This window comes from Microcaecilia unicolor, chromosome 7 (assembly GCF_901765095.1).
Source record: "Microcaecilia unicolor chromosome 7, aMicUni1.1, whole genome shotgun sequence".
NCBI lineage: Eukaryota > Metazoa > Chordata > Amphibia > Gymnophiona > Siphonopidae > Microcaecilia > Microcaecilia unicolor.
In genome coordinates this window covers 182,413,914-182,439,391 of record NC_044037.1, presented here as the reverse complement: position 1 = coordinate 182,439,391, position 25,478 = coordinate 182,413,914, and the positions used below count along the sequence as shown (strand labels likewise).

General features: G+C 42.4%; 1 protein-coding gene across 1 annotated transcript in view; it reads left to right on the top strand.

The window, feature by feature from the left end:
* The window catches only part of PTTG1IP (PTTG1 interacting protein), an 80,050-nt gene that overhangs the window by 44,747 nt on the left and 9,825 nt on the right, over positions 1-25,478 (top strand). The window contains exons 3-6 of the mRNA XM_030209282.1: positions 5,267-5,375; positions 12,494-12,599; positions 12,762-12,827; positions 23,549-23,595. Coding sequence (XP_030065142.1) covers positions 5,267-5,375; positions 12,494-12,599; positions 12,762-12,827; positions 23,549-23,595 — 328 coding nt within the window. The remainder of the gene's footprint in view (positions 1-5,266; positions 5,376-12,493; positions 12,600-12,761; positions 12,828-23,548; positions 23,596-25,478) is intronic.

The following is a 25,478-nucleotide window of genomic DNA, read 5'->3' as shown; positions in this document are numbered from 1 at the left end:
GGGCCCCGGGATCCTTTTTTCATTGTTTATGGAGCTGCTATAAAGTGAGACATTTTTGGGATGCCATTGCCCAATATCTGGCGGATCTCTTGGACTTGAGAATCATGTGCTCCCCAATGGGGATTTTATTGGATAAATATGAAGCTTTTCTGTTGCAGAGGGGACCAGCCCGTCAATTGGTTCGGAAGGCCTTCTTGATTGGTAAGAGGCTAATAATGAGTCAGTGGGTGGCGGAGACCTCTCCGGATTTCTGGCACTGGCGCAACAAGCTACACGAATTTGTGTTGTTTGAGAGGAGAGGGGTGGGAAGCTCCCCGGGGAGGCTGAGGAGATTCTTGGACGTTTGGGGGCCCTATATTCAGAGTCTGTCTCCTAAAGGGCGAAGTTTAATGGTGAACTCGCTTTAGCCACATATTGCGCTTGGATCATCCTTTGTGGTAAATAGTTAGAAGTCTGGATATCTCTCAACAAGGGGTGGGGGGTAGAGGGGGGGGGGGAGGGAGGGATCTTCTAACAGGGGAGAAGGGAGGGTTACGCTAACACTTCGATGATAATTGTTGTTTGTAAAGTTACAATAATGAGAACTATTGATACAGTGTGGCTGGGGGGGGGGGGGGGAACAGGAATGTTGAAAATATGATGACTGTAAGTAGTGGGGTATATTTGTTATGTTACGATTGTGAGTTGGCAATATCATAATGCCATTACGATGCTGAAGTGGATTTGTACCTTCTAATTCATCAATAAAAACAGTTGAAACATAAAAACTATCTGATCAGAAACTGGTAACCACTGTAATCATCTAAGCAGTGGTGTCACATGGTCATAACGTGAATAACTATATATCAATTTAGCTTCGGTATTTTGTAATAATTGCAACTTATTAATTAATCATGAGTTTATTCCACCATATAAATACAATAATCTAACTGTGGCAATTATAGCCTGAACCAGTATACGAAAATGTTCCTGGAGGAAAGGTCCATAAACCATAGCTTGTCTCTGGGGTTAAGTAGCATGGATGCGATCACTGATGTTCTAACTCAGGGATATTTTTTGATAAAACATAACACGATACGAAAACCCTCAAGATGATGCGATGCAGTCCTGTGTTTCGGCACTGTGGGCTTATGAGAACCGTGTTAAGCAGTTTGTGCTTTTGATGTTCGTCACAAAATTTTCTTGGGTATGGCGTCTTTCACGTCAACTGATAAGCCATACTTTTGTAAATTGTCATTGATTATTATTTCAAACATTGGCTGTATCTTTGACATCATTTCAGATTGGCATATTGATCCACCCTTAAATCATTAGACTCCTGAACTAGGCGCCCACAGTGCTGAAATGCAGGACTGTGTCGGGTCATTTTTAGGGTTTTCGTATTGTGTTATGTTTTATCAATAAATATCCCCGAGTTAGAACATTAGTGGTAGCTCTCTTTTTTTGTTCTTTTGTTCTTGTTGTTTTTACAAAAGGGGACCCTTCTGCTTTTGCTTTTTAGGGCTTTACCAGGTATTTGTAACCTGGACTGGGCAGTGTTGGAAAACAGCATAATGGGCTAGATGGACCCTTGGTCTGACCCAGTTGGACAACTCTTATGTTCTAACAAGGAAAATGAGACATACGTCTTAATCACTAAGAGGCAGCGTATTGGGACTAGGGGTTTGGTTCCAGTCCCTATGTATGGCTGTATTTTGTATGCCTGTCTGTCTGAAATAGTAGAGAAGAAGGACTAGGAAGTTTGAAAGGAGCAATTTTCTAATTGCTGTGGTTTTCACCATATCAAAATCTCTATACTGTAGAAGCTGGAACTGCTTCTCCGTTAGAAATGCATTGGGCTATTTTTTTTGTTGAGGGAGGGGAGGGAGCTTCTTTCTCATGCGACGTTTCAATTCAAACTCACTATCTTTTCACCGTTTCCCCCAATAGTTTATTGAGGGCTTTCTTATACCGCCTTTCCAGAACAGGTCAAAGTGGTGTACAGAGAAAAAAACATATAAAGAAAGAAACACCATTATTGATAGTAAAGAAAACGGATAATGGACACAATAGCATTCGGGCCAATAATAAATTAAAAGTATACATAAAATAATGAACACTCAAATAAGCGGCAGACTATTACTCCATAATAAATCATTGTCCCAGATTCTATTGACCCTTGTGTAACACCCTGAGAAGGAGAAAAAGCTTGTTCAAAGAGTTTTTTTAAAGGCAATTTTAAATGATTTAAAAAGGGTCAACCCGCGTATTGATTGGAGTATAGAATTCCGTAGACTGGGAGCCAAGAAAAAGAAGGCAGAATGCCTGGTAGATTCGTAGTGGGCTGTTTTGGGTGAAGGGAGAATCAAATGTTGGGCTTCCAAGGAGCGAAGCTGTCTACAGGGGGGTATATGGAAAAATCAGGTTGGAGAGGTATGATGGAACACCCAAATGGAGTGCCATAAAACATAAGCACAGAATTTTAAAGTGAACACGTAGACGAATAGGAAGCCAGTGAAAGGATTTTAATAGAGGTGAACAATGGTCAAATCGAGAGTCATTGCAGAGAAACCTAGCTGCTGTGCAATGTATGGAGATGTTTCAGTTCTAGTTGGGGGAGATCTGCATTGACTACAGTAGTTGGTGTGAGAGATTACAAAAGCATGTGCTGGGTGGGGGGGGGGGGGGGGGGGATCTGTGGTTCCTAAACGTGGGCCTGGATGGCACCCCAGCTAGTCAGGTTTTCAGGTTATCCGCAATGAATATTCATGACACATATTTGCATGCACTACCTCCACTGTGTGCATATCTCTCTCATGCATATTTATTGTGAATATCCTGAAAACCTGACTGACTGGGGTGCCTCCAGGACCAGGTTTGGGAACCACTGATCTAGGTATTCAATGAATGTAATTTACGGAACGCTAGGAAACCTAATTGTAAGACTTCAGAAATCTGTTTGTGGAATGAAAGCGAAGTATCAAAAATAGCACCTAAGTATTTGAAAGAGTCTTCTATTGTCACTGGGGAATCAAACAAGGTGGGAGTAAATTTGAGATGGATCAAACAGGCTACAGTTTTATCCTGGTTAAGTACCATTTTATATGATGAAAACCAGGTGACCATACCTTTACGGTAAGCCTGGAGGTTAGAAAAATCAGGGGAAGAATGAATGGCTGGATAAACCAGTAGAATATTGTCAGCGTATGTATAGGACGAAATGGCATGTTCTTGGATAATGGTAAGTAGAGGACTTAGGAAAATATTGAATAATAGAGGCAAGAAAAGAAAGCCCTGAGGTACACTGCAAGAAAGATGTTGAACTAATGAGATAGAGGAGGAAGTTTTTAACAGAGAAAGAACAGTCAGATAGAAATGAAAGAAAACCAGTCATGCACTGTACCTGTGATTCCAGTTTTGGAGAGACAAGCCAATAGTAGAAAATGATCTATGAGATCAAAAGTTGCGGAGAGGTCCAAGGAGATTAAAAGAACCATTTTGCCAGCTTCAAAGGCAGAATGGACTTCACTCAAAAGGGCCGTGATGATAGTCTCTGTACAGTGGTCTTTCCAAAAGCCAGACAGTCTAGGGTGTAGAGCGAAGACTTGATCTGCAAACACAGACAACTGATCAAACAAAATGTGTTTGGTCAGTTTAGAGATGAAGCATAGACTGGAAATGGGGTGATAGTTTTGTGGAAGTGAAGGGTCCAAACTAGCATTTTTGAGAATGGGGTGGACTATCGCCTCTTCCAAGATAAAGGGACAGTGCCTGTGGTTAGGATGCAAGTGGTCTTAGAAAGAGCCAATGATGGGAGACCATGAGTAGAGAGTTTGAACCAAAGGAGGGGACTGGATCGAGGCCACATGTTGTTGTAAGGTGCATAGCAGAAAGTGCCTTACAAAGAATTGTCAAGGAGGGAACAGAGAAAGTAGTCCACTTGGAGGACTAAGAGAGTATAAGAAGGCTAGGATATGAGGAGAGACAAGAAGTAATGGAAGTAGTAAGAGAAATCCTGCTTTGAAACTTGGCAATCACATCATAAAAATAAGATACTTAAAGAATCAGCAGTGGGAATCAAATGTTTTGACTGAGAATGTTTAGCAGTGCGTCTGGAAACCAGTGAACACATCTGGGGGGGGAGGGGGTATCTAAAATAGAGACCAGATCTGAAAAGTAAGTCTTCTTTGCTGACTGAAGTTGCAGGTTATAATCACTTTGAAAGGCGAGGGCCACTTATGGCAAATTTGACATATGACAAATTTGGTCCTATATCTTGCCCCCCTCCCTTCCCCAGGCAGACATTCTCAATTCCTTATATCTATCTATATATATATATCTATAATATAATTTCTTTCCACCATCCATTAGGTTGTAATAAGAAGGGAAGGATTGTTTTGATCTATTTTCCAAACCCTGAACTTTCTATTTCAACATTCTTAATGCATGAAAATCATCTTTTTAAAATTTTAAAGGTGGCATACCTTTATAAATAGAAACAATTCCCATTTACTAGAACTATAAAGCCTTGTCGCTGTAGTGTTTATGTATCTTTGTTACTATGACAGAGGCCGTGAATGCTTGTTGACTAGGTGCCCTAGAGTGTGTATATTTTAGAATTATTTTTGTTTGCTTCATTTCAAATCCAGTGGGGCACCAGAATATTGGTGTAGTGAGAGCTAACTGGGAAGATGTAGACTGGATTGTTTTTTCATGAGCACAGAATAAAAACCACTGTAATTTAAGAACTTGGATCACAACAAATTTGTATGTATATAAAGCCAGCAATTTCATTCTATAAAGCAGTATTACTAAGATCAGATGTGACTGATAATATGAACAAAGTTTTGTTTATTACTTAATGCTTTATAGAATTACCTGAGGTATTAAAAAAAAACATTGTAATAAAAACCATAGCTTGCAGCAGTAGCTTTTTCTAGTCCACATGTAACTATAAAATCCCAGATATATTAAGAGCGAGAAAAAAAAACATTGAGCTGCATTTGTCCATGTATCTTGTTAGAACTTTTTTTGTTGTTTTGTTTTATAACATCGCTTTAAAACCGCAAAATTACCTTTCTTTGGACAATTTAAAACCACCTGCTGTGTACTGTTGTCATTTTGACATTTTTTTTTTAAATTTTTGATGAGTGCAGCAATTGGGAGGAAGCCCATTCAATTCCTATGGGCTTCCTCTCATTTGCTGTGCGGGAATCACTAGCACGGTTTTGTAAAAGAAGCCGTAACTTATGTTAAGCAACATTTCTTGTTTTCTCTTTTTTCCTAGTGCCTCTGGTGCAGCAGTACCAAGGAGTGCCTTGTATATCCAGTGAGAAATATCTTGCCACCCAGTTCACTTTGTAAACTGAATGCAGCACGTTGGGGGGTTTGCTGGGGTAAGCAAATTATTCTTTATTGCATATTATTCTGGCTTCCTCTGAATTTGTAAGCAATGTGGTTACAAATTTTTGCCATTTACCTCAGCTTTATTTATTTTATTTTCTCTACTACTGCAGCTACTAATTTTATGTTGATACTGGAAGTATACAGTTCTTTACAGATAGACTTAAGAGAAAGTCCTTGTTCAGTAGAGCTTTCAGCCTAGCGAAGACAGAGGAGTCAAAAGAGACTTTGGGAATTAATTTATTAAGAAAATGGTTAAAATCAGTAATGTTGTGATCAGGAGAATTGGTGGTTAAAGATTTTAAAAGTAACTGCAGAAAGGTGGGCGTTGCAGACTGGATACGAATAAGATGAGGGAATTTGGTTCCCAAGTACAGTAGAGTCTTGATTATCCGATGTAAATGGGATCGACCCATTGCCGAATAAGTGAAAAGTTGGATAATATGGAAAATAATGTTAACCCTCTTCAAACAATGCACGGAAAACAAACTTTGTGCACGAAGAACAGTCAAAACGGTACCTTTAATTAAAATATTGTTTATTAACAGTAATCAGCACCAAAAATAAATTGGAAAAAAATGTACAGCAGGCAATTTGAGCACAAATACAGAGCAGTATACATAGCACAGCAATTGTACAACAAGCAATGTGAACAGAAATACTGTAGTGTACAGGTACAGAACTGAGCAAGGGAAACCATATTTAACAGTTGTATATACAAAAATTCAGAACCAAGCAGAGCCCCATTTCTCAAGATCACTGCATGCTCAGCCTCATTCGAGTTGTCTTCTCTAGCCAATAACTGTACCGTGTGAGGCAGAAATCAAGACAGCAGAACCAAGCAGGGCCTCATGTCTCTAGAGCAGAACTGCAACTGGAAATCCTCTCGATCTAAAAAATGAGAGTATGAATAAAGAAAATGCTGTAATTGTAATTGAACAAACAGGAATAGAGTAGGTGTACATATAGTACTGCATAAAACTCATTGTGCACAAGAACTTTACCATGGTTCCATTTCTGCAAAAGCATGGCCTCAGATCAAAAATGGATCCCTGGCAGGAAAAGCAGGCTCTCGGGTCACATAGCATAGGTCCAAAAATTTCTGCAAAAGCATGGTCTCAAATCAAAAACGGCTCTCTGGCAGGAAAGCAAGGTCTCAGCTGAAAACATCTTAAATGTTCACTTTCCTTAACACTTCCTTTCTGCAAAAGTTTCTGCTCTGTAGACAAAACAACTTTTTTCCTCTATGACTGGCCAAAAATTGCTGCCATGCTGTAAAAGCAAGATCTCAGCTCAAAACGTTTTCAACGGTTCTCTCACTGCACAGGCGGGGTCCCAGGTACAAAAATTACTGCCATGCTGTAATGTTATGAAAGCAAGGTCTCAGCTTAAAACTTTTTCAACAGTTCCCTCGCTGCAAAAGTGGGGCTCCAGGTCCAAAGGTTGTGGTTCCCTTTTATAGAACCACTAGTGGAACCATGCCCGTTTCCTAAACAATGAAATGGGCCCTAGGAAGGCTGTCATGTAAGTTGTTTTTTTTTCCCCTCTCTCCCCTGCCCTGCCCTCCCCTCCATGTCCAGCAGTTCTCCTCTGCCCTGTCCTTCCCTTCCTCCCTCCCTTCGATGTCCTGCGATTCTCTCCTCCCCTCAATTTGTACCTGAAAGTTCTCTGACTGGCTGGCACTGGCTTCCGTTCCGTTCGTAACATCCCTCCTGACGTCAGCTCGCCTCCAGCGTTCCTTTCCCTCTCACTGTTCTGCCCTCTGACGTCATTACATCTTGAGGGCGGGACAGTGAGGGGGAATGGAACGCTGGAGGCTGGCTGACGTCAGGAGATATTACGAACCCATGCAGCCAGACATGGAACATTGGAGGTGCAAATTATTATATAGGATACTCTCAAAATAATATTAATGCATAAAAGCATGGTCTCAAATCAAAAAACAGTTCCCTTGCTGCAAAAGTAGGGTCCCAGATCCAAAAATTCATGCATACAAGTATGGGCTCAAATCACAAACGGAAAGAGAAGCCACTCACTTCTTAACTTGGATGAGGGATGCATGAAGGAGGGATGCACTAGTTCTGTTTTTTTTAATCTGTGGACGAATAAGTAGTCGTCCACAATCTCAGGATTCAGTCTAGCTCTCCTTTCTTCCACAGTCCTACCGGCAATAAAAAGCATTCTCTTGGAAGACGTGCTGGTAGCAGGAATGCACAGGATCTCCCATGCAGCCTTTGTTAGTTTTGGCCAACTCTTTTGATTATTTTTCCAAACTGTCAAAACATTATCGTCGGCATCAGTTGAATATAAATAATTGTCCAATTCATGAACAACAAACTTCCGAAGAGATATTGTCCCATAAAAGACACTCAGAAAACTTGTAATTTGAACGTCCATTTTGATTCTTTTGGGAGGGGTCTGGGGACTCTTCCACAGATGTGATGCTTTCTGGAGATGCAGATTGTGGAGGATCCTGAGATGTTGATGGACTCGATTCTTCTGTTTCGAGCTGTTGGTACAACCTTCTCAAAGATTCGGTTGTCTTTGTCTTTACATCTTCTGGGAAGATAATTGAATTGTCTCTCAGACATGGATGTAGAAGGGAAGCAACACTGTGTAGTGGATAAATAGGAAAATAAGTATTAAGTGTTGGAAATGCCCCTTGATGCCGGCAATAATGGATGAATCTGTTGCAGTAGTAGTCGGATGCTTGAACAACTGGGCACGTGTAGGAAAGACGTTGCAGATGGTAGGAGTTTGATCAGCAGACAAGACTATTGTTGCCATGTCAAAGACCGGACAAGACACAAATGATGTCATTTAACAGTGCTTCATTTTAAATCCAAAAGCAGCCTCTAGAGTTTTTTTTATCATTGAATTCAGTTGCCAGTTGTTTAAGATGTGTTAAAGTTTTTACGTATTGATTCTAGCATTTTATAGATACTGAGGCATATTTTCAAAGCACTTAGCCTTCCAAAGTTCCATAGGTTTCTATGGACCTTTGGAAGGCTAAGTCCTTTGAAAATGAGCCCGACTGTGTACCATCTAGTTGGAACAGCCCGTTTAAGGCTAGTCTCAAACTTTTGATGCATTCTTTAATGCTTGACATGTGTGACAGTGTCTTTTGCAAGTTTTATCAGCTCACTTACTTCAGCAGCTGGAGAATCAGAGCCATCATCGTCCTTCAGTCCATGAACTAACACAGGATTCAAGTTGTGGCCAGCACACGATATCCACTGTTGATCCTTGAATGCAGCCTTAATGTTAGCTCCATGGTCAGTCACATAGATATTGTCCTGACGGTAAACCAAAACTCTCTTCCAAAATTTCCTTTACAATAGATCTAATATTTGCTGCAGTGTGTTTCTCAAGCAGAGTTCTGGTGGCAAGAATTCTTGAGTTTAGTTGAAAATTTTCATCTACATATTGTGCAGTTACCGTTATATATGGCATTTAAGTACCATCTTCAGTCCACAGATCAGTTGTAACACCAAATTTGATTTGCTGTCACAACACATCAAACAATGCTACTTTTCCCTTTTACAGCAATAGCAGAAATATGTCTAAAAACAATTCCTGCAGAAGGGAGTATCGGGTCTGCAGAAAGCTGGCCATATTTTGCATCAATGGAAACCAGCTTCTCAGCGAGACAAATGAAGCCAGTTCCTTTGACCGTAGAGAGAGACCTGATGTCTATGGTACACATCGAGGCAACTGTGTCGGTAATTTCTGCTTTCACTGTTGCAGACATGGTCGTTGTTTTGGGTTCGTCCTTCTGACAAACTTTGTTTCTCGTGAGAGTATGCTTTTGCCCAAAGCTTGTTGCATGCACTTTCAGTCCACTGGTGCCGTCATGTGGCTTCCACTTCAGCGCCGTCCTACAAGTCTTGCACGTGGCGAAACAACTGTTTTGACCATCCACGTGGATAACAAAGGAGTTCCACATCGCACTAGCTCTATCATTTTCGATAAGACAATCGCTCGCTTTTTTTCTAACAATGAGAGTTTGTATTGTTGTTTTATCCATGATTATTACAGATAATTAAAAAAAAGTACAGTGTGATTGACCAAACTAAAAAAATAAAAAAAAGCAAAAACAAACATACACAACAAAAAAACTTTGCAATACAAACTACCACAGTGTATTGACTGAGGGTATAGATAATCTCTATACTAGCCTCATCAACTACGTAACACATCCTTGGATTTGGATTTTAAATTTAATTACTCACCTTTGCCAAATGAGATCAGAAGATACTTGACTCGAGTCTGAAGAAACCTTGTCTCACTGTGTAAAGATGGTGAGGTGATGAATAGACGTTGTAGGACAAGCTGTGGATGGAAAAGGGAGGGGAGAGAAGATGCTGGACCAAAGTGCAGAGAGAATGAGAGATGCCAAGAGTGGCCCATCCCAAAGATTGAGATTAAAGGCCAATGAGTGAGGCTTTTCTCCTGGTGCATTTGGGATGTAAATTTGGCACACTGGTGTGGTGAAGGGACAGAGTGCTGAGGGAGGGCTGCAGTGCTGGCTAGTACTACTTTTATCGATAAGTAATGCCTTCACATGAACCTAAAAATGCATTTCTGTTTCATGGCAGGTTACATATTTTAAACTCAATTATTTCAAGCACTTACAAACACTAAACCACATACATATCAATACACTGTTGAGAGATAGTGCCTTTTAATTTAAACCTGATCAGACAAAAGTCTGCTATAAGACAGTCGCCTCAACCACACATCAGATCCTGCAATATGTTTAAAAAAAAACTCCATCTGATATATTAACAAACTAAAATTATATTAATGTTTACTTTTGATGTAATCTTGGTAAGGCCAAATTCCCACATAACACTATGCACAAACTTGTGCAATAAACACACTCAGAAGATCCTTACCATAACAGAACTAACTCACAGAGGACCCATTAGCACCAATGTTATCCAGATTCCAGTACTGTAAATATTACACCAGGCCCTAGAACTCCAAAACATATTAATAATAGGGTTTCTAAGTACCCAAGTAAATGTATGTGTGTAGTTTTGGATAAAGAAGTATCAGTACAAATTAGCAGGTGTGAATGAGCATGGGTATTTTTCCTGGGTAATCCAGTGAAGTTCATATGCGCTTTTAATCGATGCAGGCAGTTATGAAACTACTTACTTTTTACCTAAAGCTTGACTTACTGTGCTTAATTTGATAGAACAATTTAGTTATCCCTGCTAAGCTTCCAATGGGGAAAAATTCCAGAGCAGCAAAAAAAAAAGAAAAGTACCATTTCAATGCTTCTGTGGCCATTTTTTCCCCAGAGAAAACGTGATCATTTCCAGGTCAATTAGCTAATGTTTTAGTGATGTGTGAAAGTTGAACTTGAATTATGTTACTTTTACTGATGCACAGAAATCCTGTCCTTCAAAAATTGTTTTCCTGAAAACTTCCTGAAGATGTTTAGCTTTCAGGGATAATACATATGAACCCCTGCGTTGTCCAGGCATAAGGAGGGTAGAAAGGAGGACAGGAAAAAATGGATAAGGAAAAAGCAGTGCGGAAGATGATGGACAAAATTAAAAAAAAAAAAAAAACGCTGTGCCTGAAGACAAGGACAGAGGCCAAAATATAATTAACTAGCCTGTGTTGTCAGGTTTCGCTGGTCTTCCGAGTCCCAGCACCATGCTTGGTCTCCCTCAGCCTCAAAATTCATCAGCTAATATACAGTCGCAGAGGACTACTGACTCACACTGCACTGCTCTCACTCACCACTGCTGCTGCCACAAAATCCATGAAATAGCACGCCTTTCCTGCACGCTATTTAAGCAGTGTGACGGCAATGTTGGGCAGTGCAGTAAAGAGTCTAATCGGCGAACTCTTCAGAACTGATTTCATGCTTGTAGGGCAGGAGCAGCTACAGCCCTGCAAGGAAAGAGTGTGGAAGAAGGCAGCCATAAGCTATCGATGAAGGAGGTGGCGAGCCACCACTGGCATTGGATTTGGGAGGAGGAGGGGGAATTGCGGCAGGCAGAACCAGATTGGTAAAATGTACGGTAAATGGATTTGTTTTGTTTTTGTTTTTTTTAATTATTATTATTTAACTGCAGGAACTTGGTGTTTTACCATTCCTGCAGTGTGGAAAATGAATTAAGATCCGTATCCGCGGTAAATCTTGTGCATGCTTTTCTGCTACCATGGTTACCCGCATGTCATTCTCTAATCAAGACGTAGTGCAAGTGCTGAGGTTTCAAGCTTGGGGTAATTCCATTCATATTTTTTGTACCCTGCAGCTTTTGTGGATGAGGTGCAGGTGCCAACAGATTTTGTTAGAAATCCCGCTATAGTCTGAGGGGCCCTTTTACTAAATCACATTAAACCTTTAATACAGGATTTACCACACGGTAAATACTAGGAAACAGCCATGTTAAGGGTGAGTGGAGGAGTAGCCTAGTGGTTAGTGCAGCAGACTTTGATCCTGGGGAGCTGGGTTTGATTCCCACTGCAGCTCCTTGTGACTTTGGGCAAGTCACTTAACCTTCCATTGCCCCAGGTAGAAATAAGTATCTGTATATACTGTGTAAACCACTTTGAATGTAGTTGCAAAAACCACAGAAAGGCGGTATATCAAGTCCCATTTCCTTTCCCTTTGCACTAGTTTTGCAGTTCCCGTGCAGTAAACCGCATGTTAAGTGCTTTTTGTGTTAGGGGGTGTGTTATGGGCAGAGAACTGGCATGGAAAGTGTTTTGTGGTTAGTGCACTGCAAATACTGCACTGTAATCAATACTTCTAAAGCTAGCTTGGGACCACTTGTCTCCTAAACAGACGCTAGCTGCTTCTGCGCTAACTCCAAGCAAAGTATTGCATGGTACCTGCAAATTTAACATGGCACCTGGGAGAACCCACCTTGGTCGCCCCATTAAATTTGCCACTGCCACATGGTAAAGTTGTGTGTTAGGCCACAGTAACTACATGCAGATTGTACCGCGGTTTAGTAAAAGGCCCCCTCAGTTAAAGTAATCCAAGTGGGAAACTGCATCTTTGGAAGACAGTAGCAGTTAAGTATAGATATAATCTGTTCCTTAGTGCATACTGTAACTTTAAATGTATCTTTTTATTTTCCAGTGAACTTTGAGGCCTTGATTATTGCAATGTCAGTGGTAGGAGGAGTTCTGATTATTGGCTTGTGTGTCTGCTGCTGCTGTTGCTGCAAAAAAAAGAAGAGCAGAAAGTAAGTAGATTTCATGCATTACTTGTATGTACTACTGAAGACTTTATTTTTTTACCTAGATTTCCAGTGGCTATGATTAATTATTAACTCTGGAGGTTAAATTTAAATAGCAAAAATTACTTTCTTGATGCAATGACTGATAAAATATGTTTTTTTTTGCAGGCCAGATATGGAAGATGAAAAAATTGCCAGGCAGAATGAGCAGCGGCGAGTTCGTCAGGAGGAAAGGTATAAATGCTCATGGCAAATTATTTAGTTTGGTGGACCATAGGTGCTATTTCCCCAATATTAAGCAACACGTTTTACTAAATTGAATACCTTTTGAGTTGTATAACTGCAACCTTTTGAATTCTGGGTCACATCTGCTTACTGTATTGGTTAACCAGCCCTCTGTCATGCTTAATTTCCATCTATACTGTCTTTATTTCCTGCTTCAGTTTTGTTGTTTGACATGAAGATTCAGCAGCAGATACAGCACACAAGTTTGCTATTCATTTTTTGTCAGTGTGAAATGTCTCCCACTTTTTTTTTTGCAATTGGAATGGCTTTGAATTAATGATCATGCTTTTAGAGCACTTGTGCAAAGGTAATCCATGTTTTCCATTGAGTTTCATTATAAATGCCTTTACACCACATAAAAATTACATGCAAATAAAAAATGTCATTAGTGACACAAGCAGAGACCCCTTGATATCCATCCCAAATGTAAATAAATATTCAAAAATAGCACTGTACGATATAGACCATCTTTATATGAGATCTTAAAAATTTGGGTCTTGAGCAGGGCCTTCAGTCTCTTACAAGTCTGCAGCTCTTCTGCAGAATTCCCCATGCCCTATGGAATTGCTGCAGAAGATGGAGGGCAGGTGTGGCTGCTATGGCTACCCCATCTCCCCCTTCATGGAAGGGGACAGTGAGACGTGATGGGATCATGACAGATTCCCTCTCTCTCTCTCTCTCTCTCTCTCTCTCTCTCTCTCTCTCTCTCTCTCTCTCTCGGTGTGCAGTCCCAGCATTACTGTAGCAACTTAGGCTGCTTAGTTCAAAGTGCAACATTATGGCCAGAAGTGGAAGTCAGAGTGCAGCCTGAGGTGCTATGTTGAAAATGGCAGTGGCCTCCTGCGGCCAAGAGGATGATGGGAGGGGTATGAGAGCAGTGGATGTGATAGCCTGAGAGCTTGTTTGGAAATGGGGGGTGGGGTATAAGGGAGAGTTTGTAGATGGGGAATGATGAGTGGAGAGTGACACGAGATTGGAGGTGCTCTGAAGTGAGTAAAGGAATCAAAGAAGCTGTAAGGAGGGCAGTGTGGGGGAAGAGTGGAGGACATAAAGGGTGTGGAGTGAGTGAGAGATGAGTATAGGGCGGTACTGATCACATTTTTCCCCAGCCACAACCCATATTCATGGCCTTAGCAATGCCTGCTACCTCTGTGAGGCATGTCGTAACCGCATGTCTTTGTAGTGCCTGCCCAGATCACGGCACCAAATGTGACCCCGCTTGGGAAGTGCTTGTATAGGGAGAAGGGGGTGTAGATATTGTCCCTATCCCCACCTCTTCCTTATTCTTTCCTCCCTCTGCTCCCTGTTTTGTGCCTGTCCTTCCTCCCTCCCTCTCCCCTCTTGCCTGTGAGTCATTCTTTATTTTCCTCCTTAGAGTCACTATTCTGCTGAGGTTCTCTCCAGTCGCCTATCCCCCAGATTACTACTACTACTATTTAGCATTTTTATAGCGCTACAAGGCGTACGCAGCGGTGCACAAACATAGAAGAAAGGCAGTCCCTGCTCAAAGAGCTTACAATCTAATAGACAAAAAATAAAGTAATCAAATCAATTAATGTGTACAGGATTGAGGAGAGGAGGGTAGGTGGAGGCATTCTCCTTCCCCTGTTCTCTAACCCCCCTCCTGCCTTCCCCTCCAAAGAAGTAACTGCACACACCAGTAATGCCAAAAAATAACTTTATTTTAAAAAAAAGTTAAAAAATTAATATGCAAGATTATGAAAATGTTTCAAAAATCTGTAGCAATTATGTTGCATATCTGTTACAGAATCTGTCAACTCTTGTAAAAATTGTGAAAAATCTGCTGCATAAAACCAGGATCTGTAGTTTACGTGCACAAGCTCTTGTGGAAGTAAAAGGAAAAAGTGGTCTTTGAAGATGAGCAGTTTAGAGCATGGGTGACACGACACCTATCAGGTTCTTCCATATCTTTCTATGAAAGATAAATATCTTTCACTGCCTGTTTATGGTAGTTCTTGCACTGTTGCAACCTTATTGCTGCCAGGGGCATAGCCAGACACCCAAGATGAGTGGGCAGAAGAACCCCACTGTGTCCCACAAATAATTTGGTCTCTCCCTCTCGCCTGCATGCCATATGGTCTCAAACATCCCCTCCCCCCACCCCCTCCTTTGTATACCTTTTAAATAACAGATTTTCACCGGCAGCGAGCAGCGACTAATACACACTGCTCATGTTGACCCCACAACCTTCCCTTTGATGCAACTTCCTGTTTCCGCTTAGGCAGGAATATATCAGAGAGAAAGCTGTGGGGCCAGAGCGAGCAGTATGTATCAGTTGCTGTTCACTGCAGGCAAAGATCTGCTAATTACAAGGTATGCAGGAGGGACAGTTGTTGGGAGTATTCAGCTGGTGGGTCTTGAGGATCCCTGCCAGCCACATCATAAGTATGCTGCTAGTGGGTGGGCCTGAGCCCAAAGTGTGTGGGCCTGGGCCTACCCAGGCTCACCCTTGGAGACACCACTGGTTGCTTCTCTCATTTCTATTTTGTCTGCCAAGTCAAGTGGTTGTGGAGTTTTTAGAGCTGCAGGAGACGACTTTCTCTGTCCTTCAGTTTTTCTGCCACTCTCCTCCTCTAGTTTAGTTTAGATTGTTTTTTTGGTGCAAATGCCTCCCACTTAGTCACCTCTCCCCTCTCCAGTCGGTTCAAAACTCTGCTGCCCGTCTCATCTTCCGCCATGGTCGCTTTACTCATTCTACCCCTCTCCTCAAGACCCTTCACTGGCTCCCTATCCGTTTTCGCATCCTGTTCAAACTTCTTCTACTAACCTATAAATGTATTCACTCTGCTGCTCCCCAGTATCCCTCCACACTCGTCCTTCCCTACACCCCTTCCCGTGCACTCCGCTCCAGGGATAAATCCTTCTTATCTGTTCCCTTCTCCACTACTGCCAACTCCAGACTTCGCGCCTTCTGTCTCGCTGCACCCTACGCCTGGAATAAACTTCCTGAGCCCCTACGTCTTGCCCCATCCTTGGCCACCTTTAAATCTAGACTGAAAGCCCACCTCTTTAACATTGCTTTTGACTCGTAACCACTTGTAACCACTCGCCTCCACCTACCCTCCTCTCTTCCTTCCTGTTCACATTAATTGATTTGATTTGCTTACTTTATTTATTTTTTGTCTATTAGATTGTAAGCTCTTTGAGCAGGGACTGTCTTTCTTCTATGTTTGTGCAGCGCTGCGTATGCCTTGTAGCGCTATAGAAATGCTAAATAGTAGTAGTAGTAGCATATCAAAATATATATTTTCTGACCATTTTTTTTTTTTAGGAGAATTTTTTTTTCCATTCATATTTTGCCTTGAGTTTTCCTAAATTTAGATCAGTGGTTTCAAATTCTGCCCATTGCAAATGGAAGATGTTCATAAGTTATCTTCTACGATTCCCAGTTTGTAGCAAGTGCTACAAATCCAGCCCTTTATGCAGAATTGCCATGGGAGAGCAAGGGCCAAAACACTGGCACTGGTGGTGGCTGCCCTGTATCGCTCCAAATTTTCCCCTTCTCTTCCTCATATCATGACAGATGGAGGATCATCATCGCTGGTCTCTCTCCCTCTCCCCTGTAATTTTGATTATTGATGGTATAGACAGTTACCAAATTCAAATATTGTACTGTATTGTTCTTTGGTCACAGCATATAGGGCTGACACCCAATTATATTAGTCGGTGTTCTATAGAGAATTCTGTTCTTTCAGCCCCTTTCCTCCAAAAACAGCAGCCTGCAGAGATCAGGAAGAGGAGAGGTGAGACTAGAATAGACTTAATAAAGCAGAGGAAGGTGCTGGTACTAAGTACTTAAGTACAGTTGACCTTTGATTTAACAGACTAATTGGGGGTAGGAGAGGGTGTTCATAATTGCCGATTATCCGTAGGTTCCAGGGGAAGTCTAAAAATAAATACAAAAATCATAAATTTGTATATAAATATGATTTAAAACATAAATATGAATATATGTTTGATATAAAAATGTTGTATTTACCTTGAATGGTGGAGATATTATTTAATCTGAGAGATATGAGCTATTTACCTCTTCAGGCTTGCTTGACAGTGTTCCCACAGGCATTGCAGGACGAAAGAGTATCAAGCTTGAGCTGCTTCCCACTTTTATGCTGCTCCCAGATTACAATTTCTCGTAAACCTCTCAAATGTTCATAATAAGGCTTAATCTCAGAATTGTCAGATACATCAATGTAAATGATGTGAGTATCAGTGCATTCACGAATAAGAGACATCTTGGGTTTCATCGCCAGTTCATCTGCGCCTTCATCTGATCCTCTTCCTCATTGTCTGTCTCCTGCATGCACTTCCCTGTGGTATCTTCCCTGTGGTATCTTTAGCTGAGAGCATCTGGTATCCTGGATCCATTTCACTTTCATCTAATCAGTCCCAAATATCATCTAAAGTTACATCAGTTTCTTCTCCCTTTAGCAGCATACAGTGAAAATCAATTGCCTCAAAATCTTCAAAGTCAATATGTAACTTTTTTTCCTGCAGTTTGCTAAAGTTGTGACTTTAATATCCTTCCATGTAGCTGCAAGGTTGTGAATTGCTGACTTCATATTGTAATGTTTTACGTTTTGAAGAGTTCTTTGACCTCTAGTGTCATATAGCATATCGTTCTCCTCCTCCAGCACAACAAGCACTTCTTGAAGGTATCTTCACTGATATAGGCGCTTACATGATATAACGCCTTGATCCATGGGTTGGATCAAAGAAGAGGTGTTAGGGGGTAGATGACAGATCTGCCATCTTGACTGACTAATTTGTCTGAGGGTGGGCAGGTGCATTTTCTAGTAGTAGGACTGCCTTTCCATCTTGTACATTCTTCTTTAAAACCCCTATCTGATACTGTTAATGTGGAACAAATAATAATTAGCTGGCAAATCATGCATTACAGTCCTTGAGAGCATGTGGGTGAGCAGATTTTCCCATCACTGCAATCCTGAGGCGATGCATACCATCAGCATGTGCACATAACACACATAATCTTCTCCTTACTTAGCTTTCTACCAGGCGTCTGGTCTTCATGTTTAAAAACAAATGTTTCATGACAGGGCCCGCCAGAATAACCCCGTCTCATCCACATTGTACACTTTTGTTAGGTGCAGCTCTTGCTTTGTAATTAAATCATTTAGCTGTATCTGGAAAGGCTCAACTCTATCTGTGTTAGCGCAGCCTCTTACTCCTTGTGCCAGACTGTTGTGTTATCCATGACAATTCTGAAATCACCACAACCATCCATCACTTGCTTGAAAGTTGATGATCATATGTTGTGCAACTTCCTGTGCAGTGGCACTTAATTCCATCTAGAGGCTGACTGAATTTCGGTTTCAGGTTCAGCACCAAAATTGACCCAAAATCCGTGTTTGGGTTTCAGCTGAAAATGCCTGTGCAGTTTCAGTGGAAACCCTAAACTGTAACCCCACCCCACTCCTGCTGCAAGTCAGCTGCCCCCCCCCCCCCCCACTCCGCCCTCCCTGGGCCTACCTTGTAAAGGCCCTGGTGGTCTAGTGGTGTCTTTGGGGCAGGAGCATCCCGACCTGCTCCTGCTCAGGCCATTCCAAAATGGCAGCCGTGACTTCCTGCAAGACTGCTGCGGGATGTCGCAGCCACCATTTTGGAATGGCCTGAGATGGAGCAAGTCACTGCTGCTCAGGCCATTCCCAGTTCCAAAGTTATGTCAGTGAGGCTGCCACATGAAGTCGCAGCTGCCATTGTTACAGTGAAGCCGATAGTGGCAGGAGCAGCTCGGGATGTTCTGCCCTGAAGATACCACTAGACCACTAGGGCCTTTACAAGGTTGAGACTATGGAAGGGAGGGCAGAGTGTTGGGCAGCTCAGTGGGGGGGAGGGGCCAGTTACGGTTCCAGCTGAAACCGAGCTGCAAATTCGGTTTCAGCCGGAACCACCACTGGTTTTGGTCAGCATCTAATTCCATCCCATGCACGTTGACACCACTTGAAGATTGTTGAACATATCATTTGTATACTGCCTCTTCCAAATCTTTCTCTCACTGCTTTCATATGTTTTCTAGCTCTTACACTACTCGAGTTTTTTACACTAAAGAGCAAACTCAGCAGTTTTTCTTGATGCCAACTCAAGTTTCTGCACCACATTTAAATTCACACACTTTCTCTACTCTTCTCTCCACTGCTACCACTAGGTTTTCAAGCCATTGTTGATCACTGACCTGAACATGTATACCTTGGAAGAAAGGAGAAACGGGTGACATGATACAGACATTTAAATATTTGAATGGTATTAATCTGCAAACAAACCTTTTCCAGAGACGGGAAGGTGGTAGAACTAGAGGATGTGAATTGAGGTTGAAGGGAGGTAGAGTCAGGAGTAATGTCAGGAAGTATTTTTTCACAGAGAGAGGGTGGTGGATATGTGGAATGCCCTCCTGTGGGAGGTGGTGGAGATGAAAATGATAATGGAATTCAAACATTCATGGGATAAACACAAAGGAATCCTGTTTTGAAGGAATGGATCCGCGGAATCTTAGCAGAGATTAGGTGGTGACATTGGTAATTGGGAAACAAAACCAGTGCTGGGCAGACTTCTACGGTCTGTGCCCTGATCGTGACTGAATAGATGGGGTGAGCTGGAGTGTAAATTTTAAAGGGCTTCAACGTTAGCTTCAGAACTTAATACTACTACTACTTAACATTTCTAAAGCGCTACTAGGGTTACGCAGCGCTGTACAATTTAACATGGAAGGACAGTCCCTGCTCAAGGAGCTTACAATCTAAAAGACAGGTGTACAATCTAAAGACAAGTGTACAATCTAAAAGACAAGTGTAGAGTCAATCTGATAGGGCAGATAGATTGGGGGGCATACTATATTTCTCGAAAGGTTAGGTGCCGAAAGCAGCATTGAAGAGGTGAGTTTTAAGCAGAGATTTGAAGATGGGTAGGGAGGGGGCTTGGCGTAGGGGTTGAGGAAGATTGTTCCAAGGCATAGGGTGTGAGGCAGGGCAGAATGAGTGGAGCCTGGAGTTGGCAGTGGTGGAGAAGGGTACTGAAAGGAGGGATTTGTCCTGTGAGCGGAGGTTATGGGCGCAACATAGGGGGAGATGAGGGTAGAGAGGTAGTGAGGAGCCGCAGACCGGGTGCATTTGTAGGTAAGGAGGAGAAGCTTGAATTGTATGCGGTATCTGATCGGAAGCCAGTGAAGTGACTTGAGGAGAGGGGTGATATGAGTATATCGGTTCTGCCGGAATATAAGACGTGCGGCAGCGTTCTGAACGGATTGAAGGGGGGATAGATGGCTAAGTGGGAGGCCGGTGAGGAGTAAGTTGCAGTAGTCAAGGCGAGAGGTAATGAGAGCGTGGACGAGAGTTCGTGTGGTGTGCTCAGAGAGGAAAGGGCGAATTTTGCTGATGTTGAAGAGGAAGAAGCGACAGGTCTTGGCAGTCTGTTGGATATGCGCAGAGAAGGAGAGGGAGGAGTCGAAGATGACTCCGAGGTTGCGGGCAGATGGGACGGGGAGGATGAGGGTGTTATCAACTGAGATAGAGAGTGGAGGAAGAGGAGAAGCGGGTTTAGGTGGAAAGACGAGGAGCTCGGTTTTGGACATGTTCAGCTTCAGGTGCCGGTTGGACATCCAGGCAGCAATGTCGGATAAGCAGGCCAATACCTTGGCCTGGGTCTCCGCGGTGATGTCTGGTGTGGAGAGATATAGCTGGGTGTCATCAGCATAAAGATGATACTGAAAACCATGAGATGAGATCAGTGAGCCTAGGGAAGAGGTGTAGATTAAGAAGAGAAGGGGTCCAAGGACAGATCCCTGGGGAACTCCAACAGATAGTGGGATGGGAGTGGAGGAAGATCCATGAGAGTGTACCCTGAAGGTGCGGTGGGAGAGATAAGAGGAGAACCAGGAGAGGACAGAGCCTTGGAACCCAAAAGAGGACAGTGTGGCAAGAAGTAAATCATGATTGACAGTGTCAAACGCGGCGGATAGATTGAGGAGGATGAGGATGGAATAGTGGCCTCTGGATTTGGCGAGGAGCAGGTCGTTACAGACTTTAGAGAGTGCTGTTTCTGTTGAGTGTAGAGGGCGAAAACCGGATTGAAGTGGATCGAGGATGGCATGAGAGGAGAGAAAATCAAGGCAGCGACTGTGAACGGCGCGCTCAAGTATTTTGGAGAGGGAGGGTAGGAGAGAGATGGGGCGGTAGTTGGAGGGGCTGGTAGGGTCAAGTGATGGGTTTTTTTAGGAGAGGTGTGACTACGGCGTGCTTGAAGGTGTCAGGGACAGTTGCAGTAGAGAGAGAGAGGTTAAGGATGCGACAGATGGAGGGGGTGACAGTATGGGAGATGGTGTTAAGTAGGTTGGTGGGGATGGGATCGGAGGAACAGGTGGTGCATTTCGAGGAGGAAAGAAGGCGGGAGGTTTCATCCTCGGTGATCTCAGGAAAGGAGGAGAAAGAGGCCTGGGTTGGTTGGTTGTGGGAGAGGGTTAAAGGATGAAGAGGAGGTGGTGGCTTGGTAGTGAACTCAAGGTTGATCTTTTGCACCTTGTCGCGGAAGTAGTCAGCCAGTGATTGAGGGGAGAGTGAAGGGGGAGTGGGAGCGGGGGGCACTTTGAGGAGGGAGTTAAGAGTGGTGAAGAGACGATGAGGGTTGGAGCTGAGAGAATTGGTCAATTGGGTGTAATAGTCCTGTTTTGCAAGGAATAGGGAGGAATGGAAGGAGGATAGCATGAATTTGTAGTGAAGGAAGTCTGAATGGGTACGAGATTTCCTCCAGAGGCGTTCAGCAGATCGGGTGCAGGAGCGAAGGTAACGGATGCAAGGGGTCAGCCAAGGCTGGGGATTAGTACGCTTTGTGGGACGGGAGGTGGATGGAGCGAGGGTGTCCAAAGCAGAGGAGAGAGCGGCATTGTAAGCGGAGACCGCTTTGTCTACAGTCTCAGAGGACATGATGGAGAGGAGGAGATTAGAGATACTAGAGGATAAAGTGGGGGAAGTCAATAGCCTGGAGATTCCTGGAGGTGGTGGTTAAAGTTGGGCGGGGGGGGGGGGGGGGGGTGAAGAAGTGTGAATGTGATCAGGTGATGATCGGAGAGAGGAAGAACTTAATACAAGAAGAGTGCTGGGCAGACTTCTACGGTCTGTGCCCTGAGAATGGCAAGGACAAATCAAACTCGGGTATACATTTAAAGTATCACATACCATGTAAAATGAGTTTACCTTGTTGGGCAGACTGGATGGACCATACAGGTCTTTATCTGCTGTTGTTTACTATGTTACTGAGTTTGTGGGGTTTATAGTGCACAGATACCACTAAACAAATGCTGGCCACAAATACAAGATCACCTTTGTCATGTGTTTTGGGTTCCGCCTGGTCTTTAGTGAGTTGTATCTGAAATCTGTTGAATTTAGGGTCAACTGTACTGACAGAACACTAAAGCCTTCCAAGGTAGGCTGCTCTTCATGGAAGACCTAGAAAAGTTGCTCAATGACCTGGAGAAGGCCAGGCCTCAAAGATTGCCAGAGGACCATTTTTGTTTTCAGCAAAGGGGTTAGGACATCATGCTCTTCTCGGGGATAGGAGGAATTTCACACAAGTTAAGTTTCATATATGTTTGATGCTTTGGACAGTCTCCAGAAGAATTGACCCTTTTATGGAGCCCAGAAGTCTTGGGATGGTGGAAGTTCTGCTTCCAAAGGGACCCGGTGAGTTGCAGAGGCCCTCTCTGGAGTGGTGCAGATTGGAGGGGTTTTCCCCTTAGGTCAGTGGGTTCTTGATGTGAATTGTCATGGGTACACCTTGGAACTGGCGGAGCTCCTTTCAGGTGTATTTATGGTATGGGATTTTGGATATAATTGAATTTTTTTTTTAGTTGTACAAGTAGGTATTTTCATGTCTCCAGAGGGCTTACAAGCTTACAATCTAAATTTAGCCTGAGGCAGTGGAGGGTTAAGTGACTTGCCCAGGATAACAAGGAGCTGAAGTGGAGTTTGAGCTGGGCTTCCTTTGTTCTCAGTCCACTGCTCTAACCGTTACGCTATTCCAGTGTTCTTAACTAATTTTTAGGTAATTGAGTATTGCTCCTGCCTTTAGAGTTGGGAGGGAGGTTGGGGGTGTCTGTCTGGGGGGAATTGACAGGCAGCCACTGTTGGCTCATAGGCCTTGCAGTGAGGAGCACTACTATGTTGCACCTCCAATCACCATTGCTTCTGCTTCTCTGCCCCCCCCCTTACCTCTATCCACAAGTTGTCCCCCCACCCCCACCAACAGTCATTGTTCCTTGGGTCCTCTCTCCCTTGTTTCATCTTAGGGCACTATTACTTCAGACTCCCCCACACTTAATGATCTTGCAGAAGAATGAGATGAAGATGGAGGTGCTACTATTCCTTAGATCCCTGTTGCCACTGTTTCTTGGATCCTCAGATCCACCTTGCTATTCCATAAAAAAAGCCTTCTCTTTAGCTAGCTGGTTTTGAACCATGTCCTCAAAATCAGCTGCTGTTATGTGATTCTGATGTACATAACAGGCCTCGCATTAATAAATAAACTAAGATGGTGAGTTAAAGGAAATAACTGAAGAATTTCTGCCTTCCAGATAGTAGTAAATCAAATGCAAATGTATTTTAAAATAGGTTTTGGTAAGCAGTCAAATTTTTTTTTCCCTCCAGGAGAGCAGAGATGAAAACTAGACATGATGAAATCAGGAAGAAATATGGTAAGACCCTCATTCATTACTGAATATTTTGTTTCTCTAAGCTGTCTTGTAATCCATATGTGTTTTGAGCAGTAGAAATTTGTACTTATATTGGGTTTCTGCCAGGTGCTTGTGACCCGGATTGGCCACTGTTGGAAGCAGGATACTGGACTAGATGGACCATTGGTCTGATCCTGTATGGCTGTTCTTATGTTTTGTGTCCACAGTAATCTGTGAGAGCGATTTAACCCTCTTTATCTGCTGTCTTCCTAAATCATTGTGAACTAAAAACATTCCTCCCCACATTTTTGTGTCTCTTTCTAACTAATACTACTTGAATATTCTCATAATCTCCCTGAGAGGAGCACCGCAAAAGTGGAGGGCCATTTTCCACTATGTCAACAAAAGCCAAAGAAAGGAGTGGTGTGACCAGCAGGGCTTTTCCGTAATGAAGCAGTTGGACGAGGGATATAATGAATGAAACCTTTATTCTTCAGGACCTGACACAGCACTCTGTTTCGGTGTAAAGCCTACATCAGGGGTCTATAAACAATAGAACTGTACACGAAATTACTGAAGAGCATAGACAAATGTAATTTACTGGAGAATAGTCTTGAAAAAGAGGTGATCTGAGTGAAGTGGGGTCAGCGTTTGACACACAATGCTTCTCCACCATCCTTCCTAATAGCAAAAGCCTTATTCACATTTCCAAAAGGCCCAGCTTCATGATTTCCTCTTCTTAAAAAGACTTTTGATTCTTCTATACAGTCTTCTAACCTTTACTTTTATTGAGAATTTTTACAAGAAAAACAAGCATCGATGGAGAATTATACAAACATGACAAAACTAAAAATAACCAATTATCACAATTATTACCCACAGAACAGGAAAAGAGGGAGAAGGAGAAATAAGAAAGGAAACATAGCTTTTCCCTATTCTTTTCTAACAGCTTATATTGTAACTCTAATCCAAAGTCATAAATGAAAATCCCTTATCAAATCACCCACTTTTTAAAGAGTTTTCAAGATCTTCTCCCCAGGATCAGTCCTGTAGTGGAGCTTCATGTGACTGAATTAATTCCTGAATTTGCAGGGGCAATCCTTGACACAGCCTAGCTGGCGAAACATGCATGTCGGACACTTCAGATCCCCCGGTCCGATTATTTGCTAAGATAAGTACTCTATGGAGAAAATTTAAATATAATTATTAAACTAAGTAAAAAAGTTGATGAAATTAATGCGACATTAATCGCCCATGAAGAATTTGGTGCATTTATGCATTTCCAACATTGAATGAAGGTTGGATATGAGCACCGCTGAGGCGAATAGTAAGAAGTACAAGAAGTATCATGATATTGTATGGATAAAGTAGGGCGAGTTTAATTGGTTTTAGGATCCTTATATGATCGTATGTTTAGTGTTGAAGGTTGAAGTTTCCTAAGAAGATAAAAGAAAAAGTGTTGCCAAAGATATTTGTTAATCATAAATTATTAGCATGTATGAGGTTTTCAACTCTTGCCAGTATAACTTATTTTCAAGAAATAAATTCCCTTTATCCAAGGACATTTCAATTGATTCCAGAGTTTCTTAGACTGCTCTTCCACTACTTTTCCCTGAGCTCTTAAATCACCTGAGCAGATACTTTACTAGCAGTTTCTCCTGCTTTACCCCAAGAAAGGTGGTTCCATTTTTTAGTCATGAGCCTCCAAAGCTCTACATTTATCACAGAAATATTGGACAAGGTTAAAGAAGGTCTAGACCTCATGGAAAATTGGGCCAAAATCTTCAAACAAACTAAATAGAGAGAAAACCAAAATTCCTGGTACTATCCAGCTCACACAATCCCACTTCCTACCAGTCGATCAAAAAATTTACCCTATAGAATCACAACTCAAAATATTGGGA